The 25,590-nt window shown below is 40.5% G+C and overlaps 1 protein-coding gene across 22 annotated transcripts in view; it reads right to left on the reverse strand.

Moving 5' to 3' along the window:
* The window catches only part of ptprdb (protein tyrosine phosphatase receptor type Db), a 177,274-nt gene that overhangs the window by 24,844 nt on the left and 126,840 nt on the right, over window positions 1-25,590 (reverse strand). For 8 of the 22 annotated variants that reach the window (XM_072462656.1, XM_072462652.1, XM_072462655.1 and 5 more), the window contains 15 exons: window positions 18,856-19,001; window positions 17,553-17,694; window positions 10,956-11,144; window positions 9,860-9,868; window positions 7,661-7,678; window positions 4,865-4,975; window positions 3,718-3,729; window positions 3,043-3,312; window positions 2,621-2,730; window positions 2,330-2,527; window positions 2,087-2,212; window positions 1,806-1,953; window positions 1,556-1,701; window positions 1,332-1,476; window positions 200-502 (listed from right to left, as the gene is read on the reverse strand). In XM_072462656.1, the coding sequence (XP_072318757.1) occupies window positions 200-502; window positions 1,332-1,476; window positions 1,556-1,701; window positions 1,806-1,953; window positions 2,087-2,212; window positions 2,330-2,527; window positions 2,621-2,730; window positions 3,043-3,312; window positions 3,718-3,729; window positions 4,865-4,975; window positions 7,661-7,678; window positions 9,860-9,868; window positions 10,956-11,144; window positions 17,553-17,694; window positions 18,856-19,001 (2,073 nt within the window). The remainder of the gene's footprint in view (window positions 1-199; window positions 503-1,331; window positions 1,477-1,555; window positions 1,702-1,805; window positions 1,954-2,086; window positions 2,213-2,329; window positions 2,528-2,620; window positions 2,731-3,042; window positions 3,313-3,717; window positions 3,730-4,864; window positions 4,976-7,660; window positions 7,679-9,859; window positions 9,869-10,955; window positions 11,145-17,552; window positions 17,695-18,855; window positions 19,002-25,590) is intronic. The other 14 variants (XM_072462660.1, XM_072462663.1, XM_072462662.1 and 11 more) reach the window with 7 other exon arrangements.

Here is a 25,590-nt window from a genome sequence, read left to right on the forward strand (position 1 = left end):
ACTGGAGAAAAATGGTTGTCTTGAAAAAAACTGAATTGAGGGAAAGTAGGGAGGAGCTTTTCCAGGAGTTGGAGAGAGAGGAAGGTCCAAACGCATCAGCTGACACAGATAGATACAGTTGCGTGGTGTTGTTAGTATTGCATTAGCCTTTGTTAGCAGGGAGAATGGTCCTATCTGAGAGGTTTGTTTGGAAACATACCATCCTCGTCGGTGCGAATAAGCAGTTGTAAACTTTCAGGTCCGTCACCGGCTTCCGTCTGTGCTCGAACTGTTATCCCATATTCAGTCCATTTTTTCAGGTTTTCCAGAAGAAAGGATGTACTTTCTGATGAAATTCCGTCGACTGTTTTGAATGTTTTGTTGCCCTCGGTGTTGGAGTACTGGATAGCGTATCCGGATATAATGCCATTGTGAAACTCCACAGGAGGGGGAGCCCAACTTACCAGGATGCTGGTAGAAGTGGGGCTGGTGCATGTGATATTCTGCGGTGGAGCTGCAGGGACTTATTTGCCAGTTAGGTGTGAGGCCAAGGTAATCGGTAAGTTCAGGTAAATGTTAATAGGATGTGTGTCAAATTATTATTTTTGGGTGGATAGGTGAAAGTGAGGTTTGTGGTGAAAGAATGGGGATGGCAGATGAGGGACAGGAAACAAAACACAAAGAAACAAGTGAAAACAAAACACTGGAAAACAGAAGTTGTAATGTGAAAATCTGTGGCAACAGTCACAGAGATGTGAAAGATGAATGTCGACTTCTGTTCAACCAATGAAAACAAGTGAATGACTCAAGAAATGCAACATTGACACAGAAACATACCTGACCAACACTCTCGTCCTCATAGTCTACACAAGCCATCATGACGGCTTTCTCTACTTAAACCTTGGGCTTCTTACCTTGTATTTACTGACATTTTTAATTCAAGATCTCAGATTGATTTAAAACAAATTTAAGTATTGTTTATTCAAGTGGTTTTAAGTTTGCTTTTAGTTTAGCCAGGTTTAATTTGTTATAATTTCAAATCCAAAATACCTAACTTAAGATGATCAAATCTGAGGTCATTTGTGGCTTTTGGGTCTCTGTGACAATACAAAAAGTTATAAATAACCACAACTTATTTGTCAAACAATTTCATGGCTTGTGAACTAGTGATCTAGACATTACTTTGACTGTAAGTCCTGTAGTTTGTATTGATAATCAAACAGCCAAAATGTCACTGAAGCTGCTTCAGTCTGAAGTATATGTGTTTTAAGTTTTTGCATTGTCAGCAGAGAATACCAAAACACACTCACACACTCACCACATGCACACTGCAGCACTGTGACTGAACCTACGCGTCTGAGGGGTGTCTATGGACACTTCATTGGTGTAAGCTCCAATTCCATGTTTGCTCTTGGCAGCCAGTTGGAAAGTGTAGGTGGAGAAAGGCTTCAAGTTTTTGAGCAGATAGGAAGTGGTTGGCTCAAAGCTAACTTTCTTCTGTTGAATAAAGAACACCAACAAATACATTTTGTATCAGGGCTAAATAATGTAACTGATTTTAAAATGTACTCCCTACCTCTTCTGTCTCATCAGATCGTCGGTAGACCAGCTCATATCCCGTGATCTGGTTGTCAGGACCTCCCTGAGGAGGTGCCACCCAGGACAGGAGAATACTGGTCTCAGATTTGGCTTCACCTTTAAACTCCGAGGGCTGAGAGGGAACTGCAACGTCATTGGACATTAAAATTAGTGATACAAATCAGATCACCATTGCTAAACTAATTGTCCCGTTTTTGTTCAGTAAATATTTTGCTATAATCTCATGCCTCCAGTCTTGGCAATAATCTGCAGGTCCTGAGACAAAGGTCCATCTCCCACAGATGTGAACGCCAGAACCCTGATGTAATAGGTCTTGTTAGGAGTCAAACTCTGGATAGTGATGAAGTTGGCACTGCGCACCATCTGCTTCTCCCACTGCACAACAGAGACACACCCAAACCTTAATCTAAAATAATTGCACACAATATGCTTTCTCATGTTTAAGACATATTCAGTTTATCATTATTTACAAAAAGTAAAATGGGACGAAACTGCAACAGCTTCTGACCTGATTGACTGGCAGCAGGTTGTCAGTGGTGTAGTACACTCTGTAGCCCACAACCTGCCCATTAGGCTCCTCTGGTTCATCCCAGTGAATAATGGCAGTAGTGGTACTCAACATACGACCCCTGACCTGCAAATGAAATGGCATGAGTGAGAAAATCAAAACAATTGAAGATCAAAATTGCAATCTTCCATCACAAAACATCTAGTCAACATCAAAAGATTGCATGCCCTACGTCTTCCTCACCTGTCGTGGAGGAGAAGAGGGCGCTTGCTCTGCTGTGCGCGCCTCAACCACGTCACTGGAGGGACCCTGGCCGATGGTGTTCACAGCTGCCACCCGAAAATCGTAGTGGGAATAAGGGCTGAGGCCACCCACACTGTAACGTGTTGTGGCAATTCCATCAATCTCCTTATAGGGATCCTCTGAGCCTTTGGCACGATGCTGTGGATGAATAAGACAGTAATTCAGGCCTAGAATATAAAAAAATCTAAAATAAACCAAGTACTATTTGGCATTGGTAAGATTAAGTAGTACCTGTATAACGTAATAGGACACTGGCTCAGGGTTGCCAGAGTCCCATGTCAGAGTAATGCTGGTTGCTGTTCGCTCTGTCATCGTAGGGGCCCCCGGGGGCTTTGGGAGGGCTGCAAGCAGAAATATACAGTTGTTCAACTTTGATAAAAATATAGTTACCTAAACAGAACAGAATACCACCAGAGAAATCATAGATTTCATTCAGTTAGATACAAACTTGTTTTTCTACTACAAATAAAAAGAGAGAGAATCAAGAAGCAATATTTAAATAGTGTACATTCTAAACAAGGTGTTGTCTTCACTCTTTGCAGTGAATGAGCAATGGTAGCTGGAGCTGGAGCTGATCATCTTTTGGATAGTGTGGAGTGTTTTGGCCAGAGTTCCATAATTTTCACAGCATGACTTGATAAGGACCTACCTACCTTTTACAATAATTTGCGCCACTGCCTCTATCACCCCCAGAGTGGACATGGCCACGCATGTGTAATTGTTGGACTGGCGCACATCGGTGAGCTCCAGCACATTGCGGCCAATGGGCATGTCGTCCTCCGGAGTGAGATCTTCCGCTCCGAGCATCCACTTGACATACGGCATGGGGGAGCCTACTGCCACACAGGTGATGTTGACATTTCCTCCGGGCATGATTTCACTGTCCGCAGGGGGAATGGAGAAGCGAGGAGGAACGCGTCGCACTGGAAGAAGTAAATATAGAAAGTAGTGAGTACATTGGATTACAGTTTATGCACTACTGGGTGAGTTGTATTTTATGTGGCATCAGGGTTGGGATGAAGTTTTGTTCCTTTCAGAAACATCCAAACAGTCTGGTATATCTGCGCTGGGGCGTGCATGTGATATCAAAATGTTTTATTCATGATGTTTTAGGTATGCTACATTAAATATTTTATGATCTCACTCACAAAGGATACTCACAAACACACACATGCACTCACATAAAGCCAAAATAAAGAGGAATTCAAGGGTACAATGTGTCTCTCAAGGCAACACGAGAAAAAAAAATCACAGCAAAGGCACAAACACAGTTTAATGAAAGAAAAGGAATTCTCAATGGATTGCCACGCACTGATTACTGTACCCACCTTCTCGAAGCTCTGCAGAGGGAGGTGAGACAGAGCGCAGAGGGAGGAAGAAGGATATTAGAAAAGAGACAACAAGTTAGACAAAGGAGCATCCTAAAGGTGGCTACAGATAGAAGAATTTGGAGTAGAAAAGAATACAGCCAGTGAAGTGTTGATAATGTCAGAGTGGGAAGAAGAACTTTTTACTACTGCTACTTCTATCTATCTAACAACAACTACTACTACTACTACAATTGCTCATATAAACTTTGCTATGTTAATCCAGGTGTACAATATAATACAATTTCAGGTCAGAGAACTTTTTTAACAGCAAAATATTTGTGGTTATTTTTGCAATACATTTCCAGTAATACATTTGCTGTTCTGCTTAGCCCTATTTTCTTACCAAATGGGCAGACACAAGCTAAAAGGCCTGAGGAGTAAAGCTGTGTCAAACAGTTGGAGCGTTAGGCTTTGTGAGTGATAGTGTGTTGAAGGACTGCGTAGAGACACATTGCCTGAGGACGGGTGATGTTTGTCAGATTTGCACTGATTCGTTTTTTTTTTTTCACGGCGGGCTAGAGGCTAAAACAGGAAGGCACAGAGATTACAAGTGCACGGACACAGCCTTAACTTGAAGTGAGAAAACATTTATTAGTGACTTTCCTATCTTGTCTTCTGAAATAACAGACTTTCAAGAATATAAATCGCTTGAATGTGAAGAATAAACAAAAGTCTGTTAGATATGTTTTAGAGCTAAATTATTGGAAAACAGACACACTGTCTTAAATCAAAACAATAGCAAATACATTCTTTTATAGTGATACATGCATCACTATCCCCTCAAACCATGAATAAACGGAGTTGCAATGTTTTTGGCAGATCAGTGATCTAATCCAGGTCTATAACAGGATTATGCCAGGTCTAAACTAGGGCTAAACCAGATCTAAAATAGGACTACACCATTTCAACAGAAGTTCTAAACAAGGACAAACATAAACATGTATGTGAAATTGACTCTAAATTAAGTTAACAGTAGAATTGAAGGAACTCTTGTACCATCAGTGGTACACATACCACAGTTTGAGAACCACTCATCTAACACATAATAGGACTAGTATAAAGCTCATACAGTTATATTGAAACAACCCTTGAAACCAAGACTTACCTCTGACATAGAGATTGGCTGGAGTGGAGTAGCGTGTGCCGTCGCTGTTGGTAGCGACGCACTCATACTTCCCCTGGTCTGACTCCTCACTCATCTCAATCTGGAGTGCACCTGCACAACAGGAGCAGGAAGTGGAGACAGAGATACAGGGATGGGGCGGAGGGAGAATCATAGAAGAAGAATGATCACACAAAGTACAACCATTTTAAAATTAAAAAGACAGGATTTTGTAAAAGTTAAGGTTTAAAAATAAACAAAACAAAAAAGCTTTTTCAAAAAGAGATATCAGCGGCAAATAATACAAAACAAGAACAATTTTCTTGATTAAAAATTGTGAAAATACCAAAATCAAAAATCAGAGAGTCAAGAAAAAGGAGCCAAGTCTTCATGCAAGGCACAACCAAACAAACCAAGCATCCAAAATGTGAAGAACTCTTGTCACAATGTTTTCAATCTTTCTGCTGAAAACTGAGATGAAGCTGTATTAGGGAGTTATACATTTATGTTGTAACCTTACGGATCCACCAATGGGATCAGGAGTGTGATGTCATTTAAAACACAGCCCATAAGGAGGTAAAAACATCATGTAACCTCAAGCCGAGGCCAACACTTTAAAAAATGGAACGACATACGCAAAGCCTTGGAAAGGGACCGATGTGTTCACACTCCCTGAAATCAGAAAAACTGTCAAAAAATCAACCAGAGCTTTTTAAAGATGGTGTGGTGAGGCAAAAAAGCGCCCACAAAAACTTTATCAAAAAAGTGGTTGTTTGGGGCTTTTTATCCGTAATGAGAAAAGAGAAATGGTAAAAACTATGAGAAAAATGCGTGCGTGCGTGTGTGTGTGTGTCTTTGGGTCATGTTGCCATCTGTACTTTTCAGTTTTCAGAGTGAATAACAGCTGGGAGGGAAAACAGAACCAGGACGTTTGATTTGGCAAATACAGACACGGAGGAACAAGAGGCAAAGGTCGAACTCAGGTCAAGACCCGCCCAAAAAAATGTAAGAAAAATAAATTGGACAGTAAAAATGTGGGAAAAACAAATCATTTGAGGTGAAAGTTTGACATTTTTTGTCACCTCAAAATGTAAAAACAAAAACATGCCGTAAAGTTTAGTACATTTATCTGATCGAGATGTAATGATGTACAGACAAACACTGACATGAAAAAATGAACACAATAAAGAATGCTTAATTCTTATTCCATCTCTTGCACCTGCAGATCTAGACACCAATAAAGCTGGGAATATTGGCATTAATCTTGTGCCATAAAATATCTATTCTAGAGGTTATCTCACACTTGTATGTAAATTATGTTAGCATTTAGCTTAGCCCTGTTTAATTGTAAAAATGATTAAAGTGCATATGACAGGTTCTCATGTTTTTCTAATTATGACTGTTAGATGGGATGGGACCACATCTGGCAGGCCTTACACTTCCTTGTGGGTGGAAAGTGTTATTGGGTATTATTATTTGTTAAATCCTATCTATTGTGTAATTCCAATGTTGGCTTGTTGCCCAACTTTGTATGAATATCAAGAATACGAACATTAGCTACGGGATAAATGCAACGGCGATGCTGCAGCCGCCTGCTGCAATTACAGAACAGTCTGTTTACTTTTCTGAGATAAGGCCAGGTCAATAACCTCCATTAAGACTCAGTTGTGACTCAACTTGAATTAGAAGTGCTTAAAATATACATAATCGCCAGAAAACATAATAGAAGAGTGAAAAAGTTCTGAATCAATGCAGATTTCCCCCATACCAGACCACTCCCCCTAATATGACACGTTGACAACGGTAGTTATAGGCTTGTTTATGCAGCTGAAATGTCAGCGATAGCAGGCGGCTGAAGGGGCAGAGAAACAACCTGGAATACTCTTGAACGCTCCTCGAGCCCGAGAACAGAGAGGCTTCAGATCTTGCAGCGCCACAGGGAAAGGATGAATCTCATGTTTCTTTGAAGTGTGGCACTGAATAAAACTACATGAAACTTTGTGAATGTTTTAAATGTTCCTGTCTCCCTCACAAACCACGGACTGACAAGCACATCACCAGATCAATAAACAATGAGCTCATAATAAAGTTTCAGCTTGATCTTGATCTATGGTGAAAATGATCGAGATAATATATTACTTATGTCTATATTATATAACATCCTGGGCCTTTACTGTCTCATTTGGACCATCTGTGTTGATATCAAATTAGACAGATGAGATGAGAGGACGAGGAATGGTGCTGAACTGCTGAACGGCGTCACGTTTCTGATCAAAACAGATCCGGCCGAATCAGCTGTCAGTGCGCTGCGTTCTCACATGTTACACAGCACTGCATTTCCCATCATGCATTTGGAATAGGCGCTGCAGGTGCTTTTCCCTGGCTGTACCGCCTCGCAAGGCGCTGTAAGCGACCTTGATCTCGACTTGTTCTCACGATATTACAGGGGCTGGCCACCTTCAGCCGCCGTCACCTGCTCTGATTAAACACGCCTCATGTCATATCATTTTCAAAAGTAAATCCTTAAATATAATCATGTTCAGTACGTTTGAGTGAAATGTATAGTCTAAACTGTCATATGCACATTAAGAAGCTAGAGTGTGTGATCAATGTGCCTTTATCTAGAACAAAACTTTGGACACTTCTACATAATAGTTGGGTGTCAAAAGCAACAGAATTATCGATCATATTATTCCAACAAATATATAATTACTTTCAGACTAATGGCAAAAAAGCAGAGTGCAGAGGCTGGAAAGGAATCAAGCCAGTGTGTCATGTTGGTCCTCCCAGCAGTCTTACCTCGTATGGGTGTGCCACCTGAGTGAGCAATGAATGCACGAGATTAGAGAAGAAGAAGAAGAAGAAGAATGTTAGTACCACAAAAGGGGAGGGTGGAGGGTAAGGGAGGGATTCTGAGAGTAAGGGCTGGGGCAGGGTGTGCTCGAATATAAGAGACTTAAAATATAGATCTTGTATTATAGAGTGAAAAACAAGAGCTAGACAGAATAATAAATGACAGTAGAAGAGAAGGATAGATAGAGTGACAGAGCGATAAGGAGATAGCTTATTGATTCATCTTTATTGACTTTGCTGGGGCAGATGTGGCTGTAGTATATAAGGGCTCTTAAAGTAAGTGATTCCACCTCATCTTCTTCTGTCTAACTCAGTATTTAGTTTTAAATCGTAAATGCCATAAAATAGATTTAGATTATGTTTTTGTAAGGACAAATTCCAAATCCAATACATAAACGCTGCTCAAAAAGACAAGGTGAATCATATTTGTATTGATTTTTGTTTGTTTTTGTGATTCTTTCTTCTAAAATTCCAGACAATTGGAAAACGTGAAATGATCTAAAGCCTCATTGGTAAATGTCAGGTGAAAGAAGGCTTTGAGTGTGTTTACAAAGCCCAAGTAACACGTCAGAGAGCAGATAAAAGACAGTAGCTGTGCAAAGTGTAATGCCAACATAAAATCTACTTTAGAGGCAGTGGACCACTTTATACAGGACTGTGTGAGACTGTTTATTATATAGATTTGAATATTTGACCTTAAAACTGGGCCAAAACCCGCATAAAATAAGACGCTCAAAAGTAGAGCTTCTTTTATTCTTTCTGTAGTTACGTATATCATTTCAATAAAGACTAAATCATTTCAGTTGCTGCCATTAGTAATAGCAATTGTAGCAATTTCATGGGTAGTAGTTCTAATTCATTGTTAGGGCAAAAGTGACAAAGTGTTTGGGTGACGCTTTAGAAGAACTATAATATTACAACATCAGTAAACAATTAAAAATATGTTAAAACCCTTGGGTACATGCTTATAAGAATTTGTAAGACATTATATTTGTAGACAGCTTTTAAATACATTATAACTGTTAATAAGCCATTAACGAAAATCCACATGTTCTCAGGCACGACAGAAGAAACAAACAGCGGCCACTGGGACATTTCTAATTGTTTTTTATACATTATTGCTCACACCAAACAAGCACAGCTACCGGCAACAAGCCCAAACCCTTCCCCCAACCCTTATAGGCCCAATCTCACATCCATCTATTATTCACCGTTTGACAACCTGAACCGTTTACGCATATTCCGTTTTTGCATTATTATTATCATTATTATAGTCCAACAAAGTATACAGCAAAATCATACACTAATCGATTAACAAAGCTTAACGAAACCACTTATTATTATCCCCAGCAACTTATTAACAAATGCTACATGCCTTATTAACACCCCTACACACATGTTCTTGTTATTGGCTTATTAACTGTTAGATACATATTTATAAGTCATCTAAAAATGTTAATAATGTCTAACAAACACACTACTACAGCTTAGTTATCCAGTTTACCAGTGTTGGTACTAAATCTCAATGAGTTTAATTGCTACCCATATTATTGATTATAGGTACATGTGCATGTTGCAGTCGTGGAGAGATTGGTGGAAAGATTTGTTTACTTTTTCCAATCCACGTTGACTAAACTGCACAGCACGGGCTATGCAGGCTACCGCCCCAGATCTAGTCTGAAACCTGGGAGCCATAGATTCCCCCCCAGTGGCTCCAGTGCAGGCCTCGCTAACAGCCCTCTGAACGTGATGGCCTATTGACTGGTAACTCTATCCAGCGGAGTGGGGGGGAGTAATGACGGAGACGGTGAATTGAATCAGTGGGGGAACAGGAAGCAGGTGAGTGGCGGGAGAGTTATCGTTATTAACTTTGGGCATGGAAAAGCTAGAGGTGCACAGGTGAAGGTGAGGCCAGATACTTCTACGGTGACAGGTGGATGTGTTGACATGTTTCTGCTTGTCCGAGGGTCTCTCAGACTGACAATGTGCCTGTGAGCTACAGCTATTTCACTGTTAGTAAGGTGCATGCCATTTTTGGAAGTGGTGGAGAGTGTCAGCGACGGCAACAGTTGAAGCATTAGTGAAGTAGTAAGTAAATAGAGTGGTGGACAGTGAGGCTGTGGGCCTGGGAACAGACAAACTTACCAAAGGATTCTGTGGTTAAAAAGATACAGAGAGAAAAGAAACAGCATGGCATTACATTTGGTTTCCACAATTGGGTTTCATTGACTTGACACATTGTTGAAAAGCACTTTTACTGATAAAATTTAACTTCCAGACTGTTACTTACTTGTCTTTATAGGCCGCTATGGCGTGATTTAAACTTAGCTTACAGTTTACATATAATATTGTAAAAATGCAAAGGGGGATTTTGTGCACTAGGGACAAGCTGCAGAAGTGACAAGGGGCAAAAGCAAAGGTTTCCTCTTTGAGCCAGAGCGTTGGGTGTCCAATCACAGAACAGGGTCAAAACTTGTAGGGACGGGTTGCTGAAATCAAGTTTGGATATTACACACTACTGTGGCTTCACAAAACACATATACCAGACCAAAGTGACTGGAACAGCAACTGTGGGGTGTCTTTGAGTAACTATTTATGTACTCTTGAAGTTAAACTGCACAGGATGTTTATATGTCCCGCACAGAGAGAAGCTTGGGATCCAGGAAAATAAGAGGTTATTTGTTGTTTAGTCACAGCAGTGAGCTATCTTTGGGAGGCCATTCCCACAAAACGTACCACCATCACCCAGATTTACTTTGCAGAATACTTGGTCGTATTATAAACAGAGACATGATGTGCACTGATGTGACTTGTCGGAAGAAATATTGGATAATGCGTTTGACTAGAGTGCAAAATGAAATCCTTCGTGATGGTGATACGTGTGGGAAGACCTCAGAGAGTTTGGAAAGGAAAAAACGGGAAGAAAAAGTTTACTTTAAAAGGCTTTGAGAAAGTTTAGAAGGGGTTTGGCAAACATACACAGTCAACTAATACTAGAGCAGCGGCAGAAAGGAGCAGCCAATAACCACAATAAGATCAGTAAGGACTAAGGAAGAGGTGAACAAGGGCCAAAAATAACCCAGGGAATGTACGTAGGAACTGAAAAGCAAGAAATTGAATGCGTATAATAGAAAGTGGCTTCAAGAAGTGAAGGCAGGAGAGGTAGACCTTCAGGTGGAGATAAAAGCAAGGGACTGAAAAGAACAGGAAAGAATTTTTGGGATAAGTGCAGTGCAGTTACCTGAGCGGAGCTGCTTAATGCGCCCATTGTTGTTGGATGTGTTGACGGGCAGAAAGTCCTTGAACCAGGTAATTTCTGGATCAGGGTTACCGCTGGCAGCACAGAGCATGGTGGCAGTCCGAGAGCGCTCCACCACTTTGAGCTGGGGACCCATGTCTATTGTGGGGAACCCTGCGGGCAGCTGGTCCTCTGTGAAGAACAAAGACGGCAGGTAAAAAAGTCTGAGCCAAAATGGAGGCGTTTTATCTCGGCAACGCGCGCTGAGATCTGAAGTGGACTGAAGGATAAAAGAGACTAGGGACAAAATATTGGTATTACAGAAGAGATTGCTTGCCATTCAGAATCCGCTCAAATCTTTCGGCAATCAAACAAACTTCAACCTCAGTTAGACTTTATTACTGAGGTGAGAGCTCTTGTGTAATGTTTTAAAAGGCTTTTCTGGCTCAGTTAAATGAAAAATAAAGTTAAATGAAAAATAAAGTTAAATGAAAAATAAATATATATAAAAGAAAAACATACTTTTTAAGCTTCACATTAGTTATGTTTTATTGTCCAGAAATTGCAATGAATGAATGTGGATTATGACTGGGCCAAACTAATATGTTTTTTGTAATATGCATTGGCTATGTTGTAAATTTTTTTTTACTCTAGAATATGAGCTCCTCATTTGGGTCTTTTAACTATATTTTATATTACTTAAAGGCTATGTACGGCCAGAAATGCAATGTACATCATGTGGCCGTGTGCAGTGTTTTTACAGCTTTTAACCTTGAGAACATGCAAAGGACAATATGTCTAAATTGTGATATTATTTCAGTACAACGACAACTGTTAGACAATAATAAAAATCAAGTAAACTCCTTTTCCGTTTTCAAGAACCAAGTAGTCCAATCAAGCAGGACATCTTTGTGAGACGGCCAATCAAACGTGGATTCATGTTCAGCCGAGGCAGTTAAATCAAACATGAAGAGTCATTCCGGTGCAGGAAGCAAAATCAAAGGCACCTAGTCTGTTCCATTCAACTAAAATGGCAGACTTAAGGAGAAAAGAGGGAGCCAAACGCATAAGTGTAGGATCAAAGTCACCAGAACTCAAACTGGTGAAAATGTTTTTCAGCGGTGTAGAACAAAACACAATAAATGCATCTAACTTTAGCATGGGGGAATTGTGAGTCATCTTTAGCATAGTCGTTATAAATAGACGGGATATGTTAAAATCGTGACATCCTGTATCTTGTATTTGATCTACCATGGCGTCTGTTTGAATTTTCCCCAGATTTCTTTTCGCCCATAATCCCCCTGGGACCAGCTCGACCACACTGAGCCTCATTAACGGGAAATCCTAGCGCTGAACCTCGCCAAGGAGTTGCTAATTCTGGTAGTAGCCCATTGAACCATAGCCGTTGTAGCCCTGCTCCGCGAGACATACACCCCACCGACACGGCCTGCCGGTGCGTGCGGCCTTTTAACAGCTCCGGTTTCAATCAATCCCGCTGCCGACAAAATGGAAAACGTGGACATAATAAGCGGAGAGAACAAGACGCTGAGGAGGTGTTTGGTGTGTACAAGTGGCGTGAAAAAATACAACGGGTTAGATGGGAGTGACAGAGAGCGACGCAAAGTCAAACAGACAGAAAGATAAGATGTGCAACTGGGAACAATGCTGATTCTCTCGCCTTACATTATGCAAACGCTCACTTCAAAGACAGGCCCTCGTAGGCGGCAATAATGCATTCTATTTCATCTACCTGGGGTGGGACACATTCGGGACACAGCTATGAGGCGGCGCTTTGTGAGCAATCATCGAAAGGTTTTTTCTCATTTATTCAATTAATTGCAAATTCATAAACTAAAGATGTGAGGATGTGTAAAGCAAATGAATATACTTGGAATGTATGAAGTGTGAATGGTATATTTGATGGCAGAAAGTTTTGATTTGAAAGACTTGATTCGAATTTTCCAGTGGATTTTCTTTGAAGTTGAAAATGTTACGTGATAAAATAGTCAATAAAAAAAGAGAATATATTTATGAATCGAACTTGTTATATAGTTTTAATTTACTGTTTGTATATTTTCCTGGCCCCAAAGCTTTCTTGGACAGTTTTAACATGAAATGGGGAGGGAGAGCTCAGAGACATTCGGCAAATAGTTGTGGCTTCATTACTTCATTACTGTACTCTATCTATTCTGTACTTTACTTGAGTATTATATTTTTACTTTTTACTTCTCCTTACTTTTTAACCTATGTATCTGTACTTTCTACTCCTAACATTATCAAAGCAGGCTCGTTACTTTTTTATATTCCGCACACTGTTTGCCAGCCTGTGCGTGTGTTGACGTACAGCGTCACTTTTTTCCTTACATACTTTTGATCCCGTGAATGTGGCGACGGTGCAGGTGATGCTGTAACTGAATTATATTTATGTCGTGTTTGATCACATGTTGCTGAGCACACGTGTGAGATCAGCGCTGGGTCCAAAGACACAGACTGGAAAATGAACGGAGCTTTAGGCTCCTCATAATAATAGCTTTGGGGCAGAATCACATTAGTCAGAATGGCTTTTTGATTTATTCATCATCATCAGGAGTTAACAAGCCAAGTCTAAATGCATTTCTATCCCCTTGCAAATACCATTTTACCACTTGATTAAGTTCAAATGTATTGTAATTAATTCATTATAAAGCCCATAATAATTGATTACTGTACTGTACTGTATACTATACTATACTATACTGACTGTATGTTTTTAAGGATGGTGTACATTGGAATTTTTACTTAATAATAATAATAATAATAACTTTTATTTATATAGCGCTTTTCAGTGACCCAAAGACGCTGAACATAATAATGGGGGTATTTACAGACAGGGGGGGACAACACGTACAATACACATTAATATACAGATAAAATGAACAAGACAGAAGAAGTAGAGAGAAAAAGATGGGGATGTAACAGGGGGTAGAAGAGTAGGCAATGGGGTAGAGGAGGCTAGGGGTAGGGGAGGTCATAGGCTTGGGTGAAGAGGTATGTTTTTAGGCGGGATTTGAATGTTGTGAGTGAGGGAGAGTGGCGGACAGGTTGGGGGAGGGAGTTCCAGAGTCGGGGTGCTGTTCGGGAGAATGCTCTGTCGCCAAAACTTTTGAGTCGGGATGTTGGTGCAGTCAGGGTGAGAGAGGAGGAGGATCGGAGAGCTCGGGAGGGGCGGTGGGGGATGAGGAGGTCAGACAGGTAGGGGCGGGCAAGGTGGTGAAGAGCTTTGAAGGTGAGGAGGAGTATTTTAAAGTTTATGCGCTGCTTGATGGGGAGCCAGTGGAGAGAGCGGAGAACGGGAGTGATGTGATCACGGGACCGGGTGTGGGTGAGGAGGCGGGTGTGAGTGAGGAGGCGGGCAGCGGAGTTTTGGACCATTTGGAGTCTGTGGAGGGAATGGGAGGAGATGCCAGTGAGGAGGGAGTTGCAGTAGTCGAGGCGGGAGGAGATGAAGACATGGATGAGGGATTCAGCAGCGGGGAGGGTGAGGCAGTGTCGGATTTTGGCGATGCGGCGGAGGTGGCAGTATGAGGTCTTGACGATGTGGCTGACATGGGGAGTGAAGGAGAGGGTGGGGTCCATGATGACACCGAGATTTAAGTAAAAGAGTTTTAGCTATACCGTACTTTCACTTTTACCATAATAATTTTTAGTATGTAATTTAGTAACTATACTTTTACTTGAGTAGTGAACCACAATACTTTCGCCAGCTCTGGTAAATATCACATACTTTAAACAACTACACCCCAGACGAGTTAGGTAGTTCAAACAGTTTAAACAACAAATCATCAGTATTTAATGTAATTCTGAAATATTTTTCTTTCAAAATGACATGCTGAAGTAAACTTTACGCAAAACACCTTTTCACTTTTCACCTAGTTTACACATTTATTAAGTACTAGCTTGAAAATGATCCTAAATACTGCTTCCTTCCTTTGATTATTACGTGTTGAGTGTGACTTGTCAAGTCTCAGCTCTGGTTTATCTGTCACAGAGGACAGGTGTAAGTGACACTGACACCGACATGTGTCAGGACATCGTGTGAGAGATGGGACGGAGGAGCAGAACAGTTAAGCAGCCTGGAGGTCAAAGCAGATGTGAAACTCTAGACTCCTATTGTGGATGGAGCTTTCCACACAAGGCTATGTTTCATTTGGACGTCCTCCTGCTTCACTCTTTCCACTGTCAGACTCCAGATAATTTCACAGCTCATAGAGAAGCCCCGGACTCGCAATCATGGGAACCACCGATCCTGAGAGCTGCCCTCTTTATAAGGCGGTGAAATGAAATTGACAAAACAACATGCTGGGTTTGTCGTAAATATAAAAGAGTGAGACAGGTTTCTTTGTGGAAACAATGTAGGACTCATACTATGCTTTATTGTTTAAACATGCGCCGGAGTATCTTCGCTTTGGTATCTCATATTTTAGAACTTAGATTAATGTATATATTGAAAACCACTCATGATTTTCTGCCAGCGCAGCATTCCCTCATCAGGACTGATGTTAACACTCCATCTACTGGCAGACGAGGGAACTACCATGAGAAATAAACAAACGATAGCTTGCCTCTGACATGCTAAGGCAATTGTAATGCACAGGATTTGATAACACTGCTCAGGGCAACTGGGTAGTTATAGGTATAAGTAGTCGCTATATTTTGTACAGTTCAAACAACATTACGACTGTATAAAGTTGCCTTTTACGTTGATTCTGTTAAATGCTCTTTTGCAGTACGTTAATTCTGAAAATATACAGTTTCTCCACAAGGTACTGTTTGATGGATTAGTGATTACGACTTGCGCATATTATGTACAAATAAAGAGTGAATAGCTGTTTTCGCTACCTGGGAACTGGTTTGCCAATTATGAAATAGGCTTAAGTCACTTGCGCCCCACAAAAAATGAATGATGTCTGTGTCCTCGTGTGACCTCTCACAGTCTTCTACGTTGCAATTAATGATTGAGTATAACGACTGCTATCTTTAGTTAAAGTAAGACCAAAGCCATAATTATGGACTTCACCTGTCCGCGTCTTCAACCCCCTTTAAAATAATTTAAACGAACACACCTTTAACTTTTAGCGACACATGAATAATACAGTATGCGGCTGTACATTGGACCCAGTGACACATAATTGCCTTCAAGTTCATTATTATTTCAGCCACTGCCAATCACAGCCATTTACTGCAAGCCAAGATTTCAATTAGACTGGTACTAATCCCCAGTAATTAAGCCGGCTGACCTTAACACCGGATCCCTCCTGTCAGACAGTCAGTCAGTCAGTCAGTGGAGCTACAGGGGAGGCAGGACTGACATCACTGCATCCAAGCGTTCGCGTGTGTGAGTGCGGTTTGGTGAGTGTGCGCATGTATTTTGTAGCTGACATTTGAACAGAGTCTATCAGGGGCTATTAGCTGCTCCCAGGTGGCCTTTTATTCATCCATTACACAATGACTCCTCAGAGAAGTAGAAAGAGGCTAATCACTACATAAAAGACTGACTGACTTAGATGGAGGCTACATTTGTCAGAATAACACTACGCCTAAGACAGGTGTTTGTGTTCACAGGCTTTGATAGATTGAAAGAGGAAGTAAAGTGCCTGCCATCAAGAAAAGAAAAGAAAAAAGTCTAAAATAGATACAGAAGATGCACGGATGAATGCGTGAATACATGCGCACGGGCCGCGCTGTGGGAAGGCGACGGGAGACTGGCAGGATTCAGGATGGATGGAGCGGAACAGCGAAGATGCAAAGAGTGGCTGGTATGAATAATTTAAAAGTAACTGCACGTTGGACTAAGAGCAAACGCAGAAAGAGAGAAGGGCCAAAAACATGTGAAAGTGGAAAGTGGATGTAGATTGACAAAGCAGAAGGAAGGAGTGGAGGGTGTTAAGTGAGAGCACAGACGTGTTTTATGCTTTAGAGGAAAGAAACTCCAGAACAATGGCAGCCCGTTCTCCCCTCATGTACTATAAAGGCAGGAAAAGTGATTATCCACACTCAAGCAGTCTCGCTCGACCCGCGGTACATAATGTTCTCCTAATGGACTCCACTAACACTAACATCACTATCTGCATTAATGGACTTTGGCTCACTCTAACGCAGCCATCCATTCAGGATTACACTGACGCACGCCATACATGCTTCCCTCGTCTCTGAGGCATAAATAGCTTCTAGGAACATTGACAGAAACATAATTTTGTTTTAAAATGTACATTTGAAATAAACTGTTCAAGGCAAAAAGTCAAGATTGTTGATGCAAATTGATTTATTTAGACTTGCACCTTTTATATCCAACACATTATAGTTATCATGCTGCCGGAGGGAGCATCCGTGCAAAATGAGAGTTCATGTTTTATATATATACATTCGAAAAGTCCAATGCTTTTAAAGCTATTTATCTATTTGTTTTGTAGTTAAACCAGCTAAACTTCCTATTGCTTTGGCATACATTACCAGGTTTGCCTCACTCTCACAGGTCTGACCCATGCAGGTATTTCATGAGATACGTTTTTGCGGTGCAGATGTATGAATATCAAGTGTACTTGATATTCAGGTACTACTTACCTCGTAGCACATTGAGTCTAGTCGTAGCAGTTAACTCTCCTGCAGAGTTGGAGGCGTGGCATTCGTAAACAGCCTCATCTCTGGGCGTCCTCAGGGGCTGGATTCTAAGTACAGAGCCGGAGCCATCGTCAAACTCAATCACCTGGAAGGAAAATCGAGAAATGAGTGTGTAAAAAATTACAACCATTCTACAAACTAAGACATTTGTTTAACACATTTATTTATGATTATTTCTTACTTTAGAGAGTGGTAAAACAAATATCTGCTGATGTGAAAAGGAGAGGCCTTGACCTTACAAGATTACTCTGACATGTTGTTGATGAGGGAACAGACTATTGTAACATGGTTCAAACGTAAAAAGCCAAGCATAAAACAGAACCTAAAAATGTCAGTTTTTGATTTAGTAGGTGATTGGGCAGAGGATAATCCAATAAAACCAAATCCCATGCCAGCTGTGCCAGCCAGGACAAAAATCGGAGTAAATGTCTCCTCTGGTAATTTGACCAGGACGGCATTGGATGAAAGTTGACATTTTAAAGGGGAAAAGCACCTTTAGTTTTGGGTGCCTGTGGCCGGGAGAGGAGAGCGTCCCACACCTCGCTGTGAGAAGCACTTGTGAAGGTGGAGAACTAAATCAAAGGTCAGTGCTGAGGGGAAACTAATAAGGCGAATCATAGAGGAGCCTCATATAGACTGGCCCACGGCAGCGGCTGACATATGAGAGTCTGAGCGAGAGCACTACACTCCCAAGTACAACCTTTGGAGCACAAATGGAGACAAGAAAGTAATGGGACTAAATCGAAAGTCATTGTTTTGGATGTTAGAGAACGGACTCAAGATGTATATAACTTATTGTATTATTCTTTACTATAGATGAACTATCACAAGACATTGATCATAAATGTAATTTTAGAGACAAACGTTTTGGAGACAAACGTGAATAACAAACGCAGGGATGTATACAATATTATTTGTAATGGCTAAAGCTACGCTGTCTGGAACATTTCCTCTGAATAATTGAGTAACAGGAGTCCTTCTTGACTGATAATGCTTATTTGCTCAAGTAGTGGAACAGTGATTTATTTGATTTAATTATATACGAGTCTTCTGCTCAAGAGAATTTCTGAAATGATCTCTAAATAAACACAACAGGTGAACTTGTGTTTATGGTTCCTTTTTTTACGTCACGATCTGTTTTGGAACGCTAACCAACTTACGTTTCGGTATGCTGCTCTGGGATCAGTATTGTGAGTTAAACATGCAAAAAGAACACACACAAAGTCGTGCTCGGTGAATACTGTACCTCAAATCTCTGGCTGCTGACTTTTTTGCCTTTTTTGTTCCAGACAATCTTGGGCTGTGGGTCTCCTGTGGCCTGGCACACGAAAGAGGCCACGCCCCCCTGTACCCCTGTCTGGTCTTCTGGGGTCCGCGTGAATCTGGGAGGTGCTAAGGAAACATAGAATTGAGATAGGATTATTCCAGCATCCTGAAAAGGGAGAAAAGACAGTGCAGTACTTTTAGGAGGAATTTAAATTTGGCAATGGTAAGGACATAGTGCTCATTTACAGTCTATATTGACCCAAATCAGTGGCGATTTCGTATTGACTATAAAGCCCTATTCATACAGGCAGCCTGACCTGGGAATTTACCTGCATTTTGCCAGCATAAGGACATGTGTGAATGAAGCCATAACTGAATTCCCTGAACTTTTGCTCTGGTAAATCTCCATGAATAATGCAGGGAAGGTGTATGTGTGAATAAAGCCAGACAATTGCCAGTACCACTGCTCGTTTCTTTGGTTTTGATCTTGGTTTCCATGGTTACGATATGCAGTTAAATTTGATTTTCCTCCAGTTTAAAGCACATTGTTGTAGTGACAGAATTAAGAGAGACAAATGCCAGGTTAAGTGTGAACAGAGCAGATCCGGTAATGAGTGAAAGTGGGTCAGAGCTGGGTGTTCTGTAATCTGCAAATAACAATTTATTGGGAACTACGTGTGAATGGAGCTTAAGAGATACCTTTGAAAAGTATAAACTGTTACATTGTACATATGACTACATCAGAAGTATGTTTTAATGTGTTTGTTGGATAGTTGTAGTACTGTGATCTCCCTGTCACTTCAGTGCAGCTAGAGGCTCCCTGAACTGTGCTGCAGTCATGGACGTTTCTGGAAGGATCCAGAGCAGTGAAATGTGTTGATTGGTTAAAAAGGTGAAATATCCCTCAAAATAAGTCCCACTGAGACTGCAAGCGTCAATGGATTGTGCATGGGGGCGGGTCTGTATTCACATCATTAACTGTGGAACTTACCCTACAAAGACCCTTGTTGTTAGGGTTGATGTATAGGCTACTACTCCTCTGGAGAACATACCCTACCAATGACAATGTTTTACAGTAAATCCACCTGTGAGTGTTTTTGAATGCAATCTCTTAGAGGCTCTATGCACATTCCCTCTCTGCCCTGAACAACCAAAGGAGCTTAATATTACTGTGCCATAAAGGATTTATAAAGACTTACTTCTGACATGACCACTAAAGCCTCTCGTCCTCAGGACGCCAACAATATCATAACCATAGACTCCACTGGATTGTGACATCATGACATCAAAAAGACTCTACACGTCAGTCACGGCACGTCATAACCAGCTCGCATAATGGCATTCCAGCCAAACCAGAAAATCCCTACTTAAGGGCTTACCGCCAGGCGCTCTGACAAAGGGAGAGAAATTGCTTTTTGCTATTTAAATAGAGGTAGGTAGAGAGGGACAGATTCTAAGATGTTCAGAGAAGGAGAGTAAAAATGAATCACTGGTGAAAAAAGGGGAGTAGAACATAAGGGAAAATGGACAGATAGAGACCACAAATGATGAGGACTTATGGAGCTAGAGAGGAGGATGAGTAAGAAGATGTGTGGACAGAGGAGGAAAGAGTGCAGGAGCTAGAGACTGGACACGAGGGATGCAACAATAATCTATATATTATTGTATCGCTCAATCTGGGTGTCACAAGTCAATAAGCGTGTTCACTCTATACGCATGTGTTACTCCATGCTCCAGAGGGTGGTTTTATCTTTCAGTAACTTTTATTTGAAGTTGATAAACTCAAAAATACAAACTTCTAAAGACTCTAGAATTGCTTTTGGCTTTATGTATGTTTATTAAATGAAGGCGCTCATAATTCACCTGGAACTCGCGTTCTTTTCAACATTATCTTAAACATTTACTCAGAAAATGGTCAGGTAAATTTAACATAATTTCAGTATTCTGACAGAAAAGATGAGAAAGTTGTGTGTGTGTGGAGACTGTGGGGAGAAGCTTCTGTCTGTCGCCGCCGCGGTGACCAGGGAAACCAACGCTTACACAGACATGAGAGAAGGAAATACATTATATTAACAAATAAGTAATGAAATGCACAAAATGTAAAGGTCTGATACAAAAGTTCAAAGCTGTAAATCATGATCCACAGCAAAACCGTTGAATTGAATGAATAGAAATTAAGGTTTGGTGATTTCCGTCATGTCTTTGAATTTAATGCATATTTTTTCCTGTTGTGTGAAGCACTTTGACTTGCCTTGTGTGCAAATTGTTCTCTACAAATAAACTTGCTTTGCCTCACCATTCGTCACATACAGACACATTTACACCTGTCATGTTGCAATTTATTGAATGTTATGCTTCAAAATAATATCATAAGGGTTTACTTTTGTCTAGTAGAAGTAGAACAAATACCATGGAACTTTGAAAAATATGTATATATCGAATCAATTGTGTATTGAGATAGACTTAAAAATATTATAAACTAGGTGTAAAAAAGTTCAGGATAATATACACATGTACCAACAGAAGTACTAGTACCCACACCACACTTTTAGAACTAGTGATAAATGCACCACGAGCAGTGCTCAGAGGAGGGAGACTGGAGGAAGGAGGCGCGGGACGAATCACTCTCTTAATCCTTTTGCTAATCTCTCCAACAAAACAAATGAAAAGTGTAAAGCCAGCAGAGCTGTACTAAAAGGCACCGTAGATCTTACAATTGCTTTTTTATCTAGGACCCTACCCTTTAGCTTCGCGGCCCCATAAATCTTTTGTTTAATTTTCTCAGGTCTTGCGTTTCATATTTTATCTGTGAATGCTCTACGTAATTCTTCACCAGTGCATATGTATCCTGCTTCACAGCTGCTCTTGCTTTAATCCAGCTCTTGTTCCTCTTTCTCCATCTCCTCTCTCCATCTCGAGGGAGTTACATAAGTCTCCCTGTCACTTTGACTGACTTAATGAGGAAGGGGGAGACACAACCGTATGCTCTTTACTCACAAAGCCTCTCCTTCCCCGTCTTTATCAAGGCACTACATCCTTTATTTGTTTGTTGTTGCTGTGCTTTTGCTTGGGGAATCCATCCTACCTCCCTTGCCAATTTCAACTCAACCATACCCTAGGCCACATAGAGGGCATCCTCAAAATATGCACTGCAACACAGTTAAGTATTTCTACTGTGTCCCAAAATGAAATCAAGTTAGAACAATATAACCAACTCAACCACCACCAATCTCACAGCCAGACACTTTGTTAAGGGAGACAGAATTAGTAGAGAGTAGAAAGTAATGGTTCAGTTTCTATTTCTAATTCTCGTTCTAACCGGACTACCATTTGCCAAGATAATCAGGTTCTTCTGGAATCCTCCTTGCAAGGATTATGTCTTGACCTTTGGGTCAAAAGATTAATACATTGCAAAACTTTATTGTGGCTCATTTATAGAAAATAAATAAATACATAAAATAAATAAGGAAGAAAAGTTCATTTATAACAAGAATAAGCATTGAGAACCACAGTTTGACCACTAGGGCGACCTAAACTTAACAGAGTCCCTAACTTGCAGTCAGCATGCTCCAAGATGGAAAAGATGGGACAGTAGCGAGTTAGAGATTTAGATGGACTGTTCTTGGTGTGTGTGTCTAAATGTTAGGCGAGTATGACCTACATAAAGGTTGAATATAGTGTAACTTCAACAGATGGCAATGATTACAAAGTCAGCTCCTCTCGTTGGACCACTTTCGAGTCATGGCCGAAGATACAGTAATTTTATTAAAACACCAGATTTTTGTATTAATAAAAGGCAAGCCATTGGATGCGATGTACACACTTAATTTACACAATGTTGGAGTGAAATAACCTTGAACCTCTAAGAAATTAACTAAGTTCCATTTTACTGACCCAAAAGGTCATGACATACCAACACTCTAGAATGCCTAGTTTAATAGATTGAATTTTCTGTTGAACCGTCAAATTGCTTATTTTCTAGTTAATATATCTGTCATTACTGGGCCTATCCCCAATTGTCATGACACAGAAACTGGCGAAAGTTAGACATATTCTCAGTCAGAATGATTAAACAAAAGATGAAAGTATTATAATGGCTTCAGAAAGTGGTGCCATCATTCAAACCCAGGCGACATTGTTCTCAGTTGAAAGGACATTAGCCCTAAGATTTTTTTAGACAATTTCTAATAAATAATGATAAGGTTCAACATTTGGATATTTATTGAAAAAAAACTGAAAATCTCTCATTTGTATTCATGGTTTTCAGCCTCCTGTTATACGTTATATTTTGAGGTATTTTTCTTATTCAAAATATAGTTTAAAATTGTTAATTACTATGACAACGGTCCTTAGTCCTCATAATTCCGACACGCATGAATAGGCCCCTACCCGTCATCTGAAATTATATAATCAAACTCTCGAATGCAATCTCTAGCTCTAGCGATAAAAAGAGCTAGAGAGAGAAAAAAGGGGACTTTTCTTAAATTTATTAATAACGCAGACTAAAGCTGAAGCTTGAATGATCAATTCAAACAGTGACATCTGACTTTAAGACAGTAACACACACGGGCATTATAACATTTGTTTGATGACTAATGGCACAGCCACATCATTTGTCATGTAAAGTGTCTTTTGACTTTCAAGTGTGCAAACTGCCCTGAACATCTCTTCAATGAACCTGTTTTGGAAAGTCCCCCTTTACAAAGACAAATAGCTGTCCCAAAATACAGCAGCCGAGAGGAGACTTGGGGGACACACACTGTCAGAGGCAGATGTTGTCTCCACCTAAAGGGACACAGTTTGCGAGAGCAGCTGCTGTCACAAAGCTTCAGGGTAAACTGTTTAGCAGAGTTAGGAGCAGCAAACGTAACACATCTGAATACATGATGGTGGAAATAAAGCAGACTGGGAAAAAACTATTCATCAATCAACACGTATGCTTTTTATGGCCAAGACAAATTTGTGTCGTCGTGTTTTATTGTTCTGGATTTAGTACACACATCAAAACTTTTTCCTCAAATCAGTTTCTCTGTCAGTCACTTTACTTTGCTTTATCAGAATAATAAGGATAATGTCAAGATTGTTTATGCCAGAGCCCTATTATCATCTCAATGCTTTATTGCTCCAAAAACTATTCTTTCCTTACTCATCTGCTGGGACAAGCCAATCAGAACAAATCAAATCAAATCAACAAATCGCTACTGAACTTGCAAGGAGAAGATGAAGTTTCCCTTAACAAAGTAACAGATCAACTCAAAACAGCTCCTGTAGAGATTATGACGCTAATAAATAGATTAAAGGATACTTAAATCATTCTTCGAAGTTGCGCGTTGCGCCGTGTGTCTATTTGATGATAGCTGAGCATGTAATGAGTAATTTTGTCTCGTTGCCAGAGACGACTCCAGCTGCTGGCGTGTTTGGGGTTGGTGGGCGTTTTAGCCGTTGACACCCTGAATGAGAAGTGAATCAAGCCGGTCGGACAAGCACAGGGAAGCAGGCCAATAAATGAGTGTGTGTGAGCCAAGGCTGAGAGTGGGCGGGCAGAGGGCCAAAGCCATAACTTAAAACACATTAGCATCAAACAGACACATTAAGAGCAAATTATCGTCCGGAAAATGGGAGCCGGATCGCTGGGGCCAATACGCATAAAGAGGCAGCTATCACTCTGCCGCAGCAGATACAAGCGTTAATTGAAAAACATGTGAAATAATAAACGGTTGTTTCAAACACAGAAGCAAAATCTTAACTTGACTAAGGTAAGCTTTTTATTTTTCTGGAATTGTTTATTTACACTTGCTAATGTATGGTATAGGGATAAGTTATTGGAAGCGGAAGATATTGGGGATATCAGAAGGTTTCCCCAGACAACAGTTTCAGCCCAATAATAAAAAATATAGTAGATATTTGGAACAGATATGTTTGCTGCACTGTCCCCATGTGTGTGTGTCGGAAACAGTTGTTCCTCAGAGCCTCAGAGTAAAGATGGATATAGAAGAGCAATTAGGCTTAAAATCTGGTTTACAGAATCATGCGACAAATTATTTTATATCACATATAATTACACTTTGCCCCTTATTTATGTGCTTTACTATAGCTTAATTTTAATTTGTGGGCCATATTAAAATAGTAATATTGCTATCGGCACATATTGGTTATCGGCCCCAACAGCAACAGGAAAGTCCATATCGCACCGTAAATGTCAAATTAGTATTCAATCTAGCCCCCGTATTTGCCCCATGCCTTGACCAGCGCGGAGCTAATGAGGGTTAATCTGTTAGAAACACAAGGGGAAGAATGAATGAAATGGGGTCTTCTTTTATTCACAGGTCATTTAAAACATATGGATTCACAACGCACTGGGTCAGAGCTGGTTTTCCCATAAACACCAACTGCAGCAGTCTCTGTACCAGTCACATAACATTACTCACGCATCACTGCACGGCTACGTTAAATCTATGAAGTCCTCCTCATACTGTAGAAAGCTGCATCTGCTACGCTAACTGAGCCAGTCGGTTTCTGTTACTCACAAGTGAACACACAGCTATGCTAGTCAAGCCTCGCTGTTGTAGGCCCCTGTGGCACCTCTTAGCACTGTCAGAATCCCTTTGGTACCAGAAACCTTCTGTATAGCTCAACTTCATTTTGTTTATCTATAGTGATAATAATTAATTCTTAATGCAAAACTGCATAGTTTTAAGATAACCATGGCTTGCGT

The sequence above is a fragment of the Eucyclogobius newberryi genome, unplaced genomic scaffold (assembly GCF_026437365.1).
Source record: "Eucyclogobius newberryi isolate DKJ021-1_F unplaced genomic scaffold, fEucNew1.0.hap1 SCAF_4, whole genome shotgun sequence".
Taxonomy (NCBI): Eukaryota; Metazoa; Chordata; class Actinopteri; order Gobiiformes; family Gobiidae; genus Eucyclogobius; species Eucyclogobius newberryi.